The sequence below is a fragment of the Molossus molossus genome, unplaced genomic scaffold (assembly GCF_014108415.1).
Source record: "Molossus molossus isolate mMolMol1 unplaced genomic scaffold, mMolMol1.p scaffold_m16_p_18, whole genome shotgun sequence".
Taxonomy (NCBI): domain Eukaryota; kingdom Metazoa; phylum Chordata; class Mammalia; order Chiroptera; family Molossidae; genus Molossus; species Molossus molossus.
In genome coordinates, this window is record NW_023425353.1 from 69,130,546 (window position 1) to 69,149,674 (window position 19,129).

A 19,129-nucleotide genomic window follows, 5' to 3' on the forward strand; every position below is an offset into this window, starting at 1 on the left:
GTCGTGGTCGTCAGAGGGTGACGAGATTACTGACAGCAGCTCAGAGGGAATCTTCCACGGCGTGCGATCGCCTGGGCCTGGTGCTCTGTGGGGGCCGGAGTGGAAGGGAAGCAGAGTCCCGTCCTCCGGGCTCAAGGCGGGGACACGTCACTGCTTCTCGTGTGGAGCCCGTGTCCTTGTTCCCGACGTCGGTGTTCACACAGATGTGACACAGGCTGCTTCCCGTGTTGTTTTCCCTGGAAAGTTGTGCGTCTCGAACCCTGTCTCATCCCTGTTAAACCCCCGCCTGGCGTTTGCAGACGTGACTCAGCCCCTGGGACGCGGGGCACTCGTCACCGCGGGTTCTCGTGCACCCGAAACAGGCAGCTCGTTCCGTGCCAGGCACTTGAAGGGACACGGAACGCTTTCAGAAGGTGGGAGAGCAGACGGGGCTTCGGCCCGTCCAACAGGACGGGGACCCCAGCAGCCGTGCTGTGAGGACTGGTCGCACGCCCTGCGGGGACACACCCGGACCTGCCTGTAGGCAGGGTTCCCGAACAGGCTGAGTCACGAGGCCCTTCTCAGCTGTGCGTGGTCAGTCGGCAGAGGGCCTGAGACCTCTGCACCCAGAAGGAAGAGACGACAGAGAAGGTCAGGGACTGGACCAGGGCACCGATCCCCACTGCCTCCTGGTCCCACGTCAGGAGCACCCGGCTCCCCAGCGGCCTCCTGGCCCGTGAGGAGGTCTCACTGGAGACCAAGGTGCGTCTGCGAAGAGTCGGGAACCGGGGTGCAGGCGCCTCCGGTGCAGGGATCGTCCAGAGTCCCCGACCAAGCTGAGCGCAGGGCCCATGTGCACATGTGAGACATCTGCAGAGTCGCTTGCAGAGGCCACCGAACCTCGGCCGAGAGCGGACTGTGGGGAGCGTGTCTGACACCTTCTCCACATCGGCCCGCGTGCAAAATGCACCACGAGAGTTTAAAGCGGCCAGTCTCAGGCCTCACCCCTTCTCCTGCAAGGACAGGGCCTGCTCCCCGAGCCCTTCGTCCTGCTGTGCCCTGCCTTGGCTTCCTGCGTCCCTCACACCTTCAGAGCCAGGCTGCCGCTGGGCCAGGAGATAAGCCGGATGGGGTCTGCCCAGCGCGAACCTTCTGTGAGAGGCCGACGGGGTGTTCTGGGCAGTTTTGCTTCCTTTCCTTAAAGACCAGTTAGATCAGATTCTCAAAAGCACGTCAGAAAAATTCCCCGTCTTAAACCCGGGGATTTACACAACACGGAGCGGCGAGGCCAGTGGGAAACCAATTTCCTCTGCGGCACGTTAGCTCCTGGTCCGCCGCCCCCCACGGCGGAGCAGAATGTGTTCGAGCGTCGCTGATGACCTGAGGTCTTCCTCCCCGGGTGCACGCTGGCAGCAGGGAGCCGACAATTTTCGGGGCCATTTTCGCTCAGTTGGACAGACCAGGTCACCAGAAGGTTCACCGGAGATGGGGCGAAGCTGCCATGGGGGAGCCCGCGGTGCGAGCATGTGGCCTCCGTCACGCTTCCCTTTGCGAGCAGGGGGGGCTCGGCTCCTCTAAATGCCAGGGAGGGGCCGCACCTGCCCGAGACGCCCCTGAATGGACGTGGTGGTCTTCACCGCAGTCTGTTTCCCAGCGGTTCCACACCTGCTAAGAGGAAGCAGCATTCTGGGTCTCCTTCTGCAACGTTGGCCCGTGTCTATCCGCACCTCTGTACTCTCTATGTTAGGGTTCTCCTGACGCCCACGGAGGACAGGCAGGCCTCCGAGACACCGGGGTTGGTTCAGATCACCGTCACGGGCACCACGGCACCGTGAATGCCACCGTACAGCAAGTCACGTAGAGTCTTCGGTTTCCTAGAGCGTAGAAAAGTTACGTTTACACGCCACTGTCGTTCTTTAAGTACGCGGTAGAATTATGTCTAAAAAGCAGTATACATACCGAAACTTAACAGTGCTGCTTTGCGCCCGGCCGGTGTGGCTCGGTGGCCTGAGCGCCGTCCCACGGGCTGAGAGGTCCGGGTTTGATTCCCGTCAGGACAGGTGCCGGGTGGTAGGCCTGATCCCCGGGGGGCGTGCAGGAGGCGGCCAGTCCATGTTTCTGTCTCGTCGATGTTTCCATCTCTCTCCCCCTTCCTCTCGATGCCGAGGCGGCTAACTGATCGGGTGGCTGCAGGCTGGAGTGGTCGGGGCAGTTTCTTAAAATCCTCCACAGTGACGTTTGCCGTGTCGGTTGACACCTCCTCCCGCAAACCATTCTCCGCGGCAGGCGATGCTGCGATAGCACCTCGCCCGGCCCAGAGCTGCTCTGCGAACGGGCTTGGTCCTCTCGGACCCTGATGTGCCTCCCCAGCGAGTCTGGGGTGTGCCGACCCCCGTCATCAGTCGGCATCTCCACGGCGTCTGCGCCAGAGATCGTCGCGAGGAACCTCTCTCTGCTGGTCCATGAGACGCAGCCCACCCCGTAGAGCGTGACCACGAGTGGACGGCACCCGGGTCCCACCCACAGGCTCCACCTCCACCCTGTTCCCGCCGCAGCCACGGACACGCCTCCCCCCCAGTGCTGCCTTCTGACCTCTTCCCGTGAGGCGCACGTTCTCGGTCCGTCTGGAAGGGGGCGTCCTTCCCAGAAGCTTCCGTGCACTTTCCCAGAGGGACCCCTGAGCCGGCAGCTGCAGCCTCAGGCATGTTCCCCCGTGTCTGAGTTGACGGCCACTCACCTGACCGTGGGTGCGGAGCAGGTGCTGCGGGTGCGTCAGGTGGACGTGGATCCCAGGTCGCTCCCTCCGGAGCTCGGGGCCCAGGTGCAGTCGGTGAGCAGTGACGTTCGAAGGGATCGAGCTGCGTCGTCCCGGGCAGGAGTCTCAGCCGTGGGCTCGGCCCGTGCGGGGACCGTGGTGCACACGGGCGGGCGCCACCCAGCTTCGTGGCTGCGGAGACACAGGCGGAGCAGGGGGAGCACACGCTCCGGGGCCGTCGGGCGGGGAGCCGGCATCGGCTTCCAGGGGAGGTCTCAGCTGCAGGAGCCCCTCGGGGAGGCAGCCTGTCCTCGCCAGTTGTGGACGCGCTGGATGGCGGCCCCTCCCGACACGAGGGGCTGCTTTGCCCGGCACTTGGAGGTGGTGGAGGCGGCTTCTTCCCGAAACCTCCCGAGCCCACCTCAGCCAGCTTCACACTCTGCAGCCCCCTCCCCTGTCGGCCTTCACAGAGCCCAGGGCAGGAGGCCCTGCTCCGGCGTCTCTGCACCTCTGACCTCGCTCACGTCAGCAAGAGGCTGCTCGTTTCTGAGCGTCCACGTGTTCGCCAAACCAGCACTTCCGCCTCCTCCGAGGACGTCTCTGTGTGTTCACGGCTTGTCTCCAGAGGCCCAGCTTTCTGACCGAGAGCGTGTGACTCGCCCGTAACTGGACACTTACAGCCGCCGTCAGGTGACCGGTCGGCCCGAGGACAGGGGCACAGCTGGTCGTGGAGCCGTCAGAACACGGAACATGTATGACTTAGGTTCCTCATCTCCTGTGGACGGGGGGCACCCCGCACAATCACGGTGGTCGTGTCAAACACTGCTGACCACAGGTCACGACCACGTGACAGTCAGGAAGTGTTTGAAACGCTTCTCAGCGACCAGCCCGAGACACAGGCGAAGGGCGCACCTGCCCTGGAACAACGGGGTCGACGACGGGCTGACCCGGGGCCCCGCCGTCCGTGTGCAGCCACCTCGGTGTCTGCGAGGCCCAGTGACATGAGCTGAGCCCCTTCGCTTGGTCCTGCGCATCACAGAGAAGGTGCCGGCCCTGGCCGGTGCTCAGCGGTTAGAGCGTCGGCCGTGGACCAAAGAGTCGTGGGTTTGGTTCCGGTCAAGGGACCTCGTTGTGGTTCGTCCCGGGCCCTGGTCGGGGTCGTGCAGGAGGCTACCTGTCGATGTGCCTCCCTCACATCGATGTTTCTCCCTCCCTCCCACTCTGTTAGATATTGAAACAACGCGGGGTTCAATGCTCGGTGGTGGTATTTTTTTTTTATCCTCACCCGAGGACATTTTTCCATTATTTGTTCAGACAGAGTGGGAGGGAGAGAGAGGAAGAAAGAGAGAGAGAGAGAAACATCGACGTGAAAGGGACACATCGAGTGGCTGCCACCCGCACGACCAACCAGGGCCGGGGACAAACTGCCACCGAGGTCCGTGCCCTTAGCAGGAACCGAACCCGGGTCTCTCCGGACCGCAGGCGACGCTCCAACCGCTGAGCCACACCGGCCAGGGCCGCGGTGGTGGTTTGACTGTGCAGCGTCTTTCGTCACTCGGCTCCGGTGCCGCCGCTCAGAACAGCGCGTCTGTCTGTCTCCGTTATTCCCGTCCCTACGAGGTACATGTACGGAGACAGCGGGGTTGTCATTTTAGGCCCGAAAAGAATTAATAAGTGCGTGTTCGCTGCTGAAACCCTCCTCTCTATCTTCTCTTTATTGCTTCTTCCTGTGGCAGAAGCAGAATAATTGCAGCGATGAGAAACCCGGTGGCCGTTATATCTCAGCTGTTTGTTTTCCTTGAACACACACTTCAGTAGATGGAGATGCTTTTCCTGTGGCAAAATTATAGATTTTCTGGGAAGAAAACAGAGAGAACGCGCACGGAAAGGAAGCGTTTGTCTCTGCAGCTCGTTGTAATTTGAAGGCTGTGCCCACTTTCATTCCGTCGCATTTTAATCATTCGCGGGACGTGTTCTCCATCCACGCAACTGATCGAACCTCCCAGAAATTACCTTTCAGATGCATCCGTTCTTCGAAAAGCACATCAGCATCGTCCCATTAGAAAGCGAACGTCTCGATGGGAACGGTCTGAGAGCCGCGTGTTATGTGGGACAAGTGACGACGCCGGTGCGGGGATCAGAGGCCCCGGCCCTCAGCACAGGCCACAGCGTCCGGAGGCTGACGCGCTTCTGCGTCCTGTGCGTGTCTTCTGCGCACACGGCTGCACACATCTGGCCGTGTGCACACTCTCCTGTGACACGAGAGGGCGGCCACGTTTCCACGTGACTCACCCCTTTCTGGACACTGTCGCTGGGGCTCGTGCACCCAGAAGACACGAGGGGAGCCCCTTCGAGGGCTGCTGGCCGAGCGTCCCTGCCCCCGGGCCATGAAGGGTGCTGCTGCTGCTGCTGCTGTTGGGAGAAACCCTCCGGGTGATCGTCACGCGTGCGGTTCCTGAGCCGGGAGGGCCCGAGCGCCCGGCGGTCTGCGGGCTCGGCTCCTCCCTCAGGAGCACCCCTGCCTCCGGCTGCAGTCGGGGCCCTGCTGGTGCCTGCCCCCCGGAGCCAGGTGTCCCCGCCCCGGCCACGCCGCTCCGTTCCCACATCCGAAAGTCGCCGCCGTGCGCCGGCCTCGAAACGCGTGGATGACCTGGTGTCGTTTCTCTATCTTCCGGACGAGGACGCGGAGACCGCAGCAGGTCGGGGTGGAGCACGGGCGCGTTGTCCATGGCCGGGCGCCCAGGTGGACGACCGCAGTCTCCCCGCCCCGAGGCAGGCGTCACGGGCGCGTGTGCGAACGCTGAGTTCTGCAGGGAAAATGGGTTTTTCCTGCAATGAAACGGACTCCGGCTGCAGCTGGGAGAAGGGGCCCACCGGGAGGTCGCCCGAGGGACCAACTGTATGGAGAAGACACGGCGCTTGTTCCGTTTGACCCGAGTGCACCGCCCCGCGCACGGGAGAGGTCAGCAAACTCATCGGACGGGCACTGTGGGGGGTTCGCTTGGACCCAACGTGCAGCGAGGCCCTGAGCCCCCTGAGGCAGGTGCCCCGTAAGAGGAGGGTGACGAGAATGTGTTCAGGTCCCGGGGCAGCCAGGGGACGCAGGCCCGGCGGTGACCGGCCACTGTGAGCTCCCTTCCCTGTTCTGTCACCTGGGGGCGTGCTCACGGGGGCTCCCCAGGGACGCGAGGTCAGGGGAGTCCTTCTGCGGCAGGAACAGTCAGAGACCTGTGGCCGTGGTCGAAGAAAACGCACCTCGTGCTGTGACGGAGGTCAGGAGTGGGGATTCGACCCTCGGAAGCCCTGTGGCCGATGCGCGCGACCTTTCCTGATATTTTCCCTCAAAACGGAGTTGGTTTCGCCCGGAAGCTCTTTGCTGTTACAAGGTCACAGGTTCGTCTCTCCTGAGATTTCCTTCCTCCCCTCCCACGAGCACGTATGTGCTGTTAGAGGCACCGTGAAGAGCACACGTGTGTTCTTATTTGGGGATCTAAGCCACGTGGGACCTTTGCCTAGACCGCGTGGCCGGCACCGAGCACTGGCTCACCGGACGTGGTACAACACTGCACGCGTTCCCCGGGGGTGCACATCACAGCCTCAACTGCCCGGTGGCTGCTGGGACCTTATCCGTGGCCCCCGAGCCGAGCGTCCGCCTACCACACCCCTGCGTGACCTGGGCGGCCCAGGCTCCGTAGCGCTGGGCACGGCCTCCCCGTCACCCTCCCTGAAGGTCGTCGGCCGGGTGTGTGGTAATCTTGGTGTTTAAATAGTCTCCAATTCCTTAAGAGTAAACCTTTAGAAAGGGACATGGTGTGTTGCTATGGTTACTGGGAATTTTTTTATTTTTTAAATTGATTTTGGAGAGCGGGAGAGAGAGAGAAACATCGATTGCTTAGCTCTGGCCGCAACCCAACCGGGCGTCAGACCCGCAGCCTGGCGTGCGCCCTGGGGGTGTCAGACCCGCAGCCTGGGTGTGTGCCCCGAGGGCGTCAGACCCGCAGCCTGGCGTGCGCCCTGACGGGAATCGAACCCAGACCTCTCGGGCCAGGCAATGACGCTCACTCCTGGGCCCCGCCGCCCGGCTGCAGTGGTTTTGGTTGTGCACAGTCTTCTCGTCACACCCTCCCCAAAGCAACCAGAAAGCGCACAGACGATGCCGCGACCCTCTCTGGGCTATTTCTATCGATGGGGTTTGTGTAAAATGGGCTTTGGGCAGGTCTTCCTGAGATTCTGTGAAGTGAGGGGAGACCTGTGTTCTCTCTGAAGCTGGGAAACCCCCAAATGGATCTAACCCTGCAACTCAGCGTCAGTATGAGGGCGGTTGAATTTAACTTCGAGTTTCCACGATGCGGGAGCCAGTGCAGCTCCATCAGCTTTGCCCACAAATCCCTGCTCCGGCGTATGCGCAGGACAGGGAAGGGTCACCAGTGTTGATAGTTAAAACCGTCCTGCGAACACCTCCGTGTCCGTCAGTAGGTTGTGGGCAGAGTCGAGAGCTGTACGTCGACACCGCGAGTCCGAGCTGAAGAGTCCGTCAGTTGAGGGAACACTTTGAGTCGCATGTTGATGTCCAGTGTGGACACTCGTGGGAACTGGCTTCAGTAACCAACTGAACTGCGATGCAGCGCAGAGGTAGAAGTCAGGTGAGATCCCAGCTCCCTGCCTGTACCAGGACTCCCCCCCCACCTCGAGCACAGACGGCTGCCGCGGAGCCGAGGGGCCGTCCCGTCCGTCCTGTGTGCCCGGGGCCGTGGCGGGAGGCGCCCGGTGAGGAGAAATGGGAAGAATCTACTGTGTGTCCAGAGACTCCGTCAGCTGCCCCTCTGAGCATCACAACAAATATAATTATTAAGATTAATTCTGTGGCATTTTAAAGGAAAGTTTTTAAGGAAAATGAGCCCGGCCAGTGTGGCTCAGCGGTTGAGCGTCGACCCTGCACCAAGAGGTCGCCGGTTCGATTCCCGGTCAGGGCACCTGCCCAGGTTGTGGGCTGGGCCCTGCGGGTGCCGCCTGCCCCGGGGGCTGCAGAGAGAATCGTGTCTTCGCTGCCTGAATCCAGGGGCGCTGAGCATCGTGGTGCTTGGGCCGTGGCCGGCCTCCGGCACCCACAGAATCTGCACTGGGGACATTCAGGGTCCCTGTAGGATCCCCACAGAGGACGGCCCAACAGGATGAAAACAGTATCAGAATCAGTGACACCGCCGAACGTGTACTGAGCCCTCACTCTGCCACGGCGTCTGGACTCGGTACCGTCTCACTAATCCGCGCACTGGGCCTGGGGCAGGTTCTGTCACAACCTCCCCCCCGCAGACGGGGCAGCGAGGCAGAGGGCGGGCTCAGCCCCCCGTGGTTCACGGCTCTTGTTTCGTTACCGTCTTCGTAGCCACGGCCCTGGATGGTCTCTTGTGCAGAGATGATTCTGGAAGGAGGTTCGATATTTTAGGGGACAGAGGATGTGAAACCTCAGCCCCGGCCTGCGGGCACAGGGGTCCGTCGGACCAGCCTCCGACTTCTGTGAGGGTCACCAGGGAGCGTGTGACAGTTGTAAGGTCAGAATCTGCTGCACAGTAATACTCAGCCTGGCTGCTTTTTATTGTGTTTTTCTTTTTAAATTTTTTTCTTTATTGATTTTACTTATTTTTATTCCCCCCCTTTTTTTTTTATTTTAGAGAGAGAGGAACAGAGAGGGGGAGAGAGAGAGAAACACTGATGAGAGAGAACATGGATTGGCACCTCCCGCACGCCCCCCACTGGGGATGGGCCCACAACCTGGGCTTGTGCCCTGACCGGGAATCGAACCGGCGACCTCTTGGTGCAGGGTCTACACTCAACCCCTGAGCCACACCGGCCGGGCATGTTTTATATTTTTGAGAGAGAAAATGCATGTCACCCACAAGTCACAATGAATTCAGTAACGCTTTTCAACTGAGTATATATTATTGTCAGTCTAGTTGCGAGTTTTAAATGGCAGGACCTGGACATGTCCCGTCCCGTACGGGGGGGCAGACGTCGGTTTACAGGGTGAGCAAGCGGAACCGTGGATCCCTGATTGTTTGGTAGCCCTCGAACCCCTGCACACCTGCTTCCCCGCCCCGGTGTCAAACGTCTCCCGTGAGCGCAGCCGGCGTGCGGATCTCCAACCTGATGACGAGCCCACGGTGCCACGGAATCCACGTGCAGCCAGGGAACCCGCTCCCGTGTCGGTTCTCGCAGACGAGAAGTTAGGCGGAGGTTTCATGTGACTGTGAAAGGCACGTCCCAGAGGGGGACCCGGTCAGGCCCACAGCTCAGCCCCCGTTGCTGAGGGCAGACCCCCCCGGGCCCCCTGCAGGTTGTCGCGGGGGAGGGGCTCGGCCAGGCTCCGTGTCCGCAGGACGTCCGCCCTGAATGTGTTACCACCGCGTCTCCTGTGGGGCCGTGGAGACGCTTCCCTTCCTGCGTCCACTCACCAGAGGCTGAACGGACACGTGGGGAGAACAGGTTCCCTGACGCCACCCTGGGGAGGGTGACGAGTGTGCCCTCGTCGCTCAGACCGATCTCATGACCTCCGAGTGCTCCTCGTGGACGTTTGGAGCCAAACCCAAGGGACTGGAGCCGGCAGCGCTCCCGACAGAGAAGCGATGAAATGCATCGTTCCGCTGGAGCCACGGCTGGTGCGTGTCTGCGGGTGGCAGACTGAGGGAGCGGCCGCCTCGGGAGCAGGCGTGCGACGTGCTCCACTGGCACCGGCCTCAGGAGCGGGAGCAGCCCTGGGGGCGCCCACGGAGGGCCCGCCCATCGAACCCCTAAAATAAAGGAGCGACGGGAGGAAGCCTGCACACACTCTTCCCGGAGATTTGTTGTTGCAGCAAACGTGGCATGAAACACACGGGTGGTTTTCGTGGCTCCCGGGCCGCCTCCCAGGGAGAGGCTGAGACAGGACACCCCGCCTCTGGGTGCAGAGGACCCAGGACACTGCAGAAAGGGGGTTTCCTGTCACTCCAGGTCGTACTAAGGGACAAGAACCAACGTGAGCAGAGGAAACCGTCGGGTCAGCTCATTTCACAGGAGTTTGTCTGGAAAACAAAAAGGCCAGTTGTTGGGGGAGGGAGGGACGGGGCCCTGTTAGAAGTCGAGGAGGTGACGCTGCACCCCTCCAGATGGAGGAGGACCAATGTCCTGTAGGTCGAACCGGGCCCAGTTCTAGGTGCACAGAGTCTTGACGGTGACCGAGGCAGAACGATGCCCTGAGTCACCCCGTCGTAGGTGCTTTGTGGGGAGACCCCCGCTGTCCTGTGGGCCGCGGGAGGCTGGCAGGAGAGCCGGTGCCCTCTTCCCCGGAGCCGGTCTCCTTACAGGTGCTTGTGTCTCCTTGTTGTTCCGTAAACACACTGGAGCCAGAAAGGAAGAGGAACAGAGAGAAAGCCAACGTGCAGTGTGGTGGTTTCTTGCTTGAAAATGGCAGAAGGAAGGAAGGATCGAAATGGTGACACGAGCCGGGCCGCGTGCTCGGGACAGTGAGCAGGGAGCCTGTGCTCAGACCCCATTAAATGTTGGGGTGGATCCGGCCGGTGTGGCTCAGGGGTGGAGCGTCGACCCTGCACCAGGAGGTCGCCGGTTCGATTCCCGGTCAGGACACAGGCCCAGGTCGTGGGCCGAACCCCAGTGGGGGGCGTGCAGGAGGCGGCCCGTCGATGTTCTCTCATCGATGTTTCATCTCTCTCTCCCTCTCCTTCCTCTCTCTGGAATCAATAAAGAAAAAAAATTTTTTTAAGTTTGAGTTGGGTCCAACGCCGCTGTCCTCCCCCCGAGGACTACGGCACGAGCTTCCTAATTACTGAACTGCTGGGGGGCCTTGGAGATGCAGTTACACAGGTGACAGGTGCCACGTCCTCAGTGCACCCTGTGCGCACCGTATGGGCACGAATCCGGTCCACGGGAGGTGGACATGGACTCGGGACCGATTTTTCGTCTCATCAGGACGCATTTCTCTCTCGTTGCCTGTCTGCCTCCCTGGACTTGTTCCACAACTTGGAAAGTCATCCCGAGACCCGTACTCACTCGGTGTTTTATAGCGAAGCAAGAATCGGATCAGAACAGGGCCCTGGAACAGCCCCCGCAAAGTGAAGGTCAAACTGCGGCCCTGGGCCTCCTGCGCCTCCTGCGCCTCCTGGGCCTCAGGTCCGGCTCGTGCGTCGCTGCGAATCCACCTGCGCTGACCGGCGCAGTGCCCTCAGCTAAGGTTTGGAACGGACCCCTGTGCTGTGAAAAACAAAACAGCGGTGAGAAAAGTCTCTCCGGTAACAAAGGAAAAGCCGGGACTAGACACTCACTGGGTCAGAAGTTCTTGGTGGAAGTCGGGGTCTCACCGGGTCTCAGTCACCCTTCCGAGGCCTCTCTGACGGGGGCACCGCAGCCCCTTCTCTACCTCGCCGACTGCTGCCCACCTGGGTGCACATCGTGGGGTGTGGGCTGAGGGGCGTCCGGAGGCCTGTGTGCGTCCGAATCTGCTTGGCCAGAGGTGGTCTTCGCAGTGCCCGGGAGACTGTGGGCAGAGCCGGCTCGGTGAGGAGCCAGGTCTAACGTGACGGTGGAGTCAGGCTGACCCCGGCCGCTCGGCCACCTCACGGCCATTTGCACCCAGCGATCGGACACTTAGGTGGCTTCTCGTGGAGCGGACGCGGGACAGGGGGAGTCAGCTGGAGCCCGTCTGCATCCGAGCGGGACCGTGTATTTCTTTACATACATTTCTTTCTATCATCAGGATTTTTTTTAAGCGAAATCATGAAAATCACAGAACAGGTGGCAGCAGTTGCATTTGAGGTTTTTAAAGACGCTCTGCAGAGTAGTCGATAGGTTTTCCCTGGACGCATCCGCCCCCAAGAAGACAGGACTAGAGAGGTGAGGAAGGGAGAAGTGGACCCGTGGACGTCTGGGGACATCCGTCTGTCTGTGCTGGTTTTCTGACTGTGTTTGACTTGACCGGGCCGCTGCTCTGGGACCCGAGGCCGCACCCTGGGTGGCTGAGGTCGCCGGCCCCTAGACCGCCCCCAGGCGCGAAGGACGGGGTCACTGGTCTCTGACTTCTTTGGCGGCTGCTTTTGTTACCAGGTTTATTTCAGACATGTAGACATGATGCCTATCCCGCCGTAATCAAATGCTTGAATGGCCGTCAAAGAAACTGGCGACCACTCTCTCCATAGTATAATTTACAACGAAGCCACCAGTTTTTACATCCTCGCTCAGCACAGTTAGATCAGGAAGGGTGAAGAGCCGTTCGGAAATGTTGTAAAATGCTCTCACTTGGTTTCGATGAACAGTTGGATGCGTGGCTCATGGCACCCAGGGGTGCTTGTCCTGGGTGTACGTGGGGGGCAGTCATTTCTCATCCTTCTGAGGGCTCACGCCTGTCCCCAGAACGAACACACAGCTGGCGTGTCCGGGAGACTTCATCTTCTGATAACTTCACTTTTATTTACCAGTGAAAACAGACATTTTATTCTGCTTTTAAAAAAGAAAGAATCAGACCTGGCCCGTTTGGCTCAGCGGTTAGAGCGTCGGCCTGCGGTCCTGAGAGACCCGGGTTCGGTTCCCGCTAAGGGCATGTACCTCGGTTGCAGTTTGTCCCCGGCCCTGGTTGGTCGTGTGGGTGGCAGCCACTCGATGTGTCCCTTCACGTCGATGTTTCTCTCTCTCTCTCTCTACCTCTCTTTCCCTCCCACTCTACCTGAACAAAAAATGGAAGGGTGTCCTCGGGTGAGGATAAAAAAAAAAGAAAGAAAGAAAGAATCACCCACATAGCAAGAAGAGACATCTCCAGTCCCTAGGACACTCCTTAAAAAGAGTTTTAATTCTTCAACGAGAACTGAGGCCCCGCGAGGGAAGGACAGAGAGCCCGGCCCTCCGCCCAGCAGCTGACTCGTCCCGGGAGCCCGCGCCGTCCGTGAGTTACTGTAGCATCTGCGACCCCGCGGAGCTGGTCCATAATTAGCTCTGAGACTTGATGCAGGAATTACAGCCAGAAAGCACCGCCTCTGGGTCCTTTGAATCCAGGCTTCCAGCCGGAGTTGGCGCCAGAGGAAATTTCCACTCCACCAGCAGTGCGGATTCTGCATATCATTCTAACAGCAAAGCAGGTCAATCAAATGATAATTGGCTGCAATTAGCGCTCTCGTGGGCTCTAAGAATCTTTGCCTTCTCCTGGACTGCACTTTAAAATAAAGTGTTATTTACGGACACCGGAGGCGTACACATGAACATTATTCCGTGTGAGTCGTGAGGGAAGCCGCCCCCGGCAGGGGCGGGGGTGGGCTGAAGATGCCCCCACCCCACGCGGGCCTGGGGGAGGTGCTTCCATACGGGGGAGGGGGGGGAGTTCTAAGTGAGAAAAAATGAGAGAGGCTGCCTGCAACACAAGTGCATCGGGGGAGCCTCTGGGGGTGTCTTCCGTTTGGTTCCTCCGCAGCAGGAGGGGGGCCGCTCCCGTGGCACCTGTGGCTGCAGCCGCCTGCTGCCCGGAGGGGTGTCACCTGGGAGAGTCATGTCCCTTCCCGGGCACCAGTGACAACCAGAAATAACAGCACCTCAAGAGTCTGAAGATGACGGGGGGCGAGGGCACCCACTGGAAAGACCCCAGTTCCGGAAAGAAAAGGGTGGACCCAGAGCCGGGGCACCACCTTGTCTCTGGTCCTGGACACGGGTCAGAGGGCTCCTGAAGGCAGCGGCTCAGGCCGGAGACCTGGCCGTGCAGTCCGGAGGCCTCAGGGACACGCCACCTGAGCTTGGGAAGCTTCCCGGGGTTGCGACGACAGGGAGCCCACAAACGAGGGAGCAGAGGCCAGACGGGGCTGGTCACTGTCCTGTGGGCGACACTGACCTCCAACACGCTCACACAGCTTCTCGAGGTGAGAGCCCTGCTGTAGGCTGCGTGGGCTCGGTGGCGTCAGCACGCACAGCGCAGGAGAGGGGTGCGAGGTGCAGCTATTAGCTCAGCGGGGCCTGGGACGGCCTCACGTACGGAAGGAGGGCGACAGGGCCTGTCCGTGTGGACGTTGTGCAGGATGGGGTGACACTGAGGCTAAACCAGGGACCCTACTGCGTGTGGAGATGTCACCAGGGTGGGGGGACACCTCAGAAACAGCTCCTGAAGGACCACACACGATGAGGTAGGCTGCTTTGAAGCCCAGACCTCAAAACCCCACCGTCGGTCACTCCTCTGCAACACTGAAATGATCTTCAATGTGTTACATTGTATCAGGTGTGACAGTGCGGCCTGTGTCCCAGACCCGGCCCCCGGGCGCTGGCATCTGCCAACTTCATCACGAACTTCTCATCAGTGGTGGTGCCAAGGGGGTGCCTGCGCACACGTCTGACTTGCAGTGGGTCAGCCTCCCCTGTGGAACCACAGCCAATGGCCGGCGCTGCTCGTACGAGTTGGCCAAGCTGCCGTTTTTTCTGACAGAATTTCTTCTGGAAAATGCCCACACGGAGGATGAAAGCTCCCTCGTAATGGGTTTTCCAGTGGAAGCAGGAGTTACCCTTAAATGCCAGTCGCGTGTGCATTGATGTATCTCCAGTAGACACTTGAGTGACATATTTCGCGTTCAGCGACCGGGAAGGGCGGTGGCTTCGGGTACGATGGTGTTCGTCCCACAGGCTCTGAGGAACAGCCTCGCCGTGATTCATTTTGTTACCTTATGGCTTTGATTGCAAAACCCTTTTGCTCTCTAATAAAAAAAAGTGTCCTGCCTCCCGCATTCGCTTGGAGCAGAGAAAGCCTGTGGCCAGGTAGTGTGTTCGTGAGGTCTGTGATTCACACGAGAGGTTGTGGAAGATGTTGCAAAGTCTAGCCTGTTGGAGTATGTAAATATATCGTTTTTATTACAGCGTTGTATTTGCTGTGATACATGAAATTATGTTGAAAAGTCTCAAAGAGAGATACTTGATGCATATTTTATTTGGCAGTAGGCACGTGATGATTCTGGCAAAGGAATATGTTTGTTCATCTGATAGTGTTACAGCCGGTGTGTGCAACTGTATCCAGTGTCTCTCATAGTGTCACAGCAGGTGTGTGCTACCGTATCCAGTGTCTCATAGTGTCACGGCAGGTGTGTGCAACCGTATCCAGTGTCTCTCATAGTGTCACGGCAGGTGTGTGCAACTGTATCCAGTGTCTCATAGTGTCACGGCAGGTGTGTGCTACTGTATCCAGTGTCTCATAGTGTCACAGCAGGTGTGTGCAACTGTATCCAGTGTCTCATAGTGTTACAGCCGGTGTGTGCGACTGTATCCAGTGTCTCATAGTGTCACAGCAGGTGTGTGCAACTGTATCCAGTGTCTCATAGTGTCACGGCAGGTGTGTGCTACTGTATCCAGTGTCTCTCATAGTGTCACAGCAGGTGTGTGCAACTGTATCCAGTGTCTCATGGTGTCACGGCAGGTGTGTGCAACTGTATCCAGTGTCTCATAGTGTCACGGCAGGTGTGTGCAACCGTATCCAGTGTCTCATAGTGTCACGGCAGGTGTGTGCTACCGTATCCAGTGTCTCATAGTGTCACGGCAGGTGTGTGCTACCGTATCCTGTGTCTCATAGTGTCACGGCAGGTGTGTGCAACCGTATCCAGTGTCTCATAGTGTCACGGCAGGTGTGTGCAACCGTATCCAGTGTCTCATAGTGTCACGGCAGGTGTGTGCAACCGTATCCAGTGTCTCATAGTGTCACGGCAGGTGTGTGCAACCGTATCCAGTGTCTCATAGTGTCACAGCAGCTGTGTGCTACCGTATCCTGTGTCTCATAGTGTCACGGCAGGTGTGTGCTACCGTATCCTGTGTCTCATAGTGTCACGGCAGGTGTGTGCTACCGTATCCTGTGTCTCATAGTGTCACGGCAGGTGTGTGCTACCGTATCCTGTGTCTCATAGTGTCACGGCAGGTGTGTGCTACCGTATCCAGTGTCTCATAGTGTCACGGCAGGTGTGTGCTACCGTATCCTGTGTCTCATAGTGTCACGGCAGGTGTGTGCTACTGTATCCAAAGTGCAGCAGGTCACAGTTTCCTGACGCTGGCCATCAGGGAGGTGCCCTGGGCATGTGACAGCTCCGTGCCTGTGGCGGCAGGGCCGACCTTCTCTCTGAGCGGAAGTGCGTCTCCGTCTGTCTCTGTGACAAGTCTGTCCAGCGAGGAGGTACTGTCCCTCATGACGGCAGCATATTGAATGTAGGCTTGATTCCTCCTTGTACGTTTTAAAGGGCCTGAATCTTTGGGCACAAAAACCCCAGTTCATTTGCTTTTGGGTCCTTGCCCTAGTTAGTCTTCAATCACTTTTGGTATTTAAACCCCACCCCCCACGATATTGATCTTGTAATCCTACTACATAAACTCTGACTTTTCTTTCAGCTTTCCAGGGAAGGCCTTCTCTCTTGGTGGCCTCTGGCCACGGGGTTTTCTGTGGAAATATTACCTGCAGCACTCGGCTCTCTTCCTGGACCCAGGACGGGTTATGGGCAGTTGTCTGCTCCCAAGGCTGCTGTGAGAAACACCCACAGACTCTGTGGCTCAAAACAACCCAGATGCACCACCATACGGTCATCCCACTGGCTAGCATCAGGGTGCCGGGCACCCAGGGCTGCGGCCCACAGAAGTTGGGCATGGACACTCTGGGAAGGGGGCCAGGGACGGGCGTCTGCTCCAGGCTCAGGGCGGTGGGGTTGGACGCAGAGCCGAGCGTTGCCTGCCTGTCTCCTCGCCCTCCTGCCCCGGCTCCTGTTCCTCAGCCGGCCGTGCTGTCTCCTCTCCTCCTCCGAGGGGCAGCGGTGGTCCTGCTTCTCCATCTTGTCTCACCACCACCGGTGGGCTGGCCTCCTGGCCCCCTCCCGCTGGGAGGACCCTTCGCCCTGGGAATTCAGCCTCAAATGTCTATAGAATGTCTTCATGGATTTTTAGAGCAAGAGGAAGGGAGAGGGAGACAGGGAGGGAGAAACATCAGTCCGTTGCCTCCCGCACGTGCCCACAAGGCGCCGGGAGCACCTGCCTGCTGCCACCTCCCCTGACCAGGAATCCAGCCAGCGACCTTTCGGTGCCCAGGGGCCAGGCCTGGGCCTCAGGTCTATTTCTGAACTTGCTGTTCATTAAATGTGTCTTGGTGATGTGCGTTTTCCCAGAAACTCCTTTGGAAAAGCACTGGAATGGTGGACCCCTGCGGTGAGGGTAGTAAGATTGCAAGAGGAAGTCAGGCCACGGAAGAAGGGTCGCTAGGCCAGCGGAGAGCCCTTCCTGTGGACTGACCTCGAGGAGGCCGTTCGTAGCACCCGCTGACTGTCTTCTCTCAGTACGTGGGTCCTGGGGCTGCTGATGCTCTGGGGGTGCCTTTGGCTGGCGTGGGGCAGCAGGACAGGAGGTGACATCGCTTGTTCCCAGGCGGGCGCGGACGGACCAGGTGACGGGCGCGGAGTCGCCCTGAGCGAGCGCCCACCCAGAGCAGTGGCTCCTCCCGTGGGGCCCATGTGGAAGTTGCTGGGCAGAGTGGGGTTGGGTGTTGAAAGGGAGGAATCAACGGGGAGACTGAGGAGAAGGACATCGAAGGCTCAGGAGCTGCAGGGCGAAGACCTCGGGGCAGGGGAGACGGGCCCTCCAGTCCGAGGCTGAGCCGGGGCAGGGGAGACGGGCCCTCCAGTCCGAGGCTGAGCCGGGGCAGGGAGACGGGCCCTCCAGTCCGAGGCTGAGCCGGGGCAGGGGAGACGGGCCCTCCAGTCCGAGGCTGAGCCGGGGCAGGGAGACGGGCCCTCCAGTCCCAGGCTGAGCTGGGCCGCACCCAGCAGGGATCTGCACTGTTCCTGAGACCCCTGCAGAGGGTGTGGCGGGCGAGGGCCGATGGGCGTCATGGGGCTGGTGGTGCTGAGATGGTGCCCGTGTGTCGCATGAACACAGAATGTGAACGGGGTCCACCTGAAGCCAGAGACTTGGGAGGAGGGTCTGGATGGCAATGACCATGGCCGTGGTCACCCCACCCTCCCGAAGCTGACCGGCCGGCTCCTCGGTCACAGCCCAGAGCAGAGCGGGGTCGGTTCCCGCAAGGGCGTCTCTTGGGGACCTGCAGCAGACGCACACACTTTGTGGTACGGGGGTTGGCACCTTCTTAATGTGGGAAACTCTCCTTAATGGTGGAATTCCTTTTCTCTCCCCAAATCTTACTAGAACTGTCTTATGCGTGGATCTTCAATGAATATCCCTCCTTTGTGGAAGAAGACAGCCGGAGGTTTATCTCTCAGGAGACAGGCCACCTGTACATAGCCAAGGTGGAGCCGTCCGACGTGGGGAACTACACGTGCGTGGTGACCAGCCCGGTGACGGCCAGCAGGGTGCTGGGCTCCCCGACACCCCTGGTGCTGCGGGCCGACGGTACGGGAGCCTGGCCGTGAGCACCAGGAAGCACGTGGGGAAAGAAAAAGTGTATCTGGGAGAATTATCGTTTCCTTTGTTTCAGAACAAAGGTTATTTTCAAGCGCAGGGACAGAAATGACTCCATAAACCATAGGTCCCTGCACTCAGTCCTCACTGAGGACGAGCCTCATCACGGCAGGCTGGTGCGGAAGGAGAGCGTGGGGCCCATTGTCCCAGTGGCTCCGCATCTCCGACGGCGCAGGGCCGGCCACGCCACGGAGCCCGGGACCACGCTGCTTCCGTGAGGTCGTCCGTCCCGACCCTCGCCAGCCTGAGGGGCTTTGTGACAAGATAAATTATCTCTCTAAGAAAACAAAGAGAAAGTGTGAACATTAGCTCCCCAGGACTTACGTGTCTCATAACCGAAAGTTTGTGCCCTTGGCCCAGTGTGTCCTTTTCTCAAGTGGGGTGATCACAGTTCCCAGGCTACACTGTGTCCCTGAAATGTCTAAGAGGGCAGCTTCTGCTCCTGCCACAAAGGAAATGTAACAGTGGATTAACCACGGCATCTATGGGAGGGGTTTGTGTGCTAAGTTGATTGGATCATTTTGCGTGAACATATATTAGATCATCACATTGTACAAGCGTCTACAATACAGCCTGAGCAGATACGATTTTTTTTTTTTTATCCTCACCCGAGGACATTTTTCCATTTTTTTTTGTTCCGGTAGAGTGGGGGGGGGGGGGGGGAGAGGAACAGAGAGAGAGAGAGAGAGAGAGAGAGAAACATCGATGTGAAGGGACACATCGAGTGGCTGGCACCCGCACAACCGAACAGGGCCGGGGACAAACTGCAACCGAGGCACATGCCCTTAGCGGGAACCGAACCCGGGTCTCTCAGGACCGCAGGCCGACGCTCTAACCGCTAAGCCAAACCGGCCAGGGCCAGATACGATCTTTATGTGTCAATCATACCTCAGTAAAGCTGGGAAAATGTGTTTCAATATCCCCTTCATGGCTGTTTCAAGGGAGCCCATG

At 59.3% G+C, this 19,129-nt stretch overlaps 1 protein-coding gene across 1 annotated transcript in view; it reads left to right on the plus strand.

The window, feature by feature from the left end:
- Positions 1-19,129, plus strand: part of LOC118632989 (contactin-3-like) — a 108,109-nt gene that overhangs the window by 40,875 nt on the left and 48,105 nt on the right. Inside the window, exon 5 of the mRNA XM_036266330.1 lies at positions 17,906-18,109. Within this exon, the coding sequence (XP_036122223.1) occupies positions 17,906-18,109 (204 nt within the window). The remainder of the gene's footprint in view (positions 1-17,905; positions 18,110-19,129) is intronic.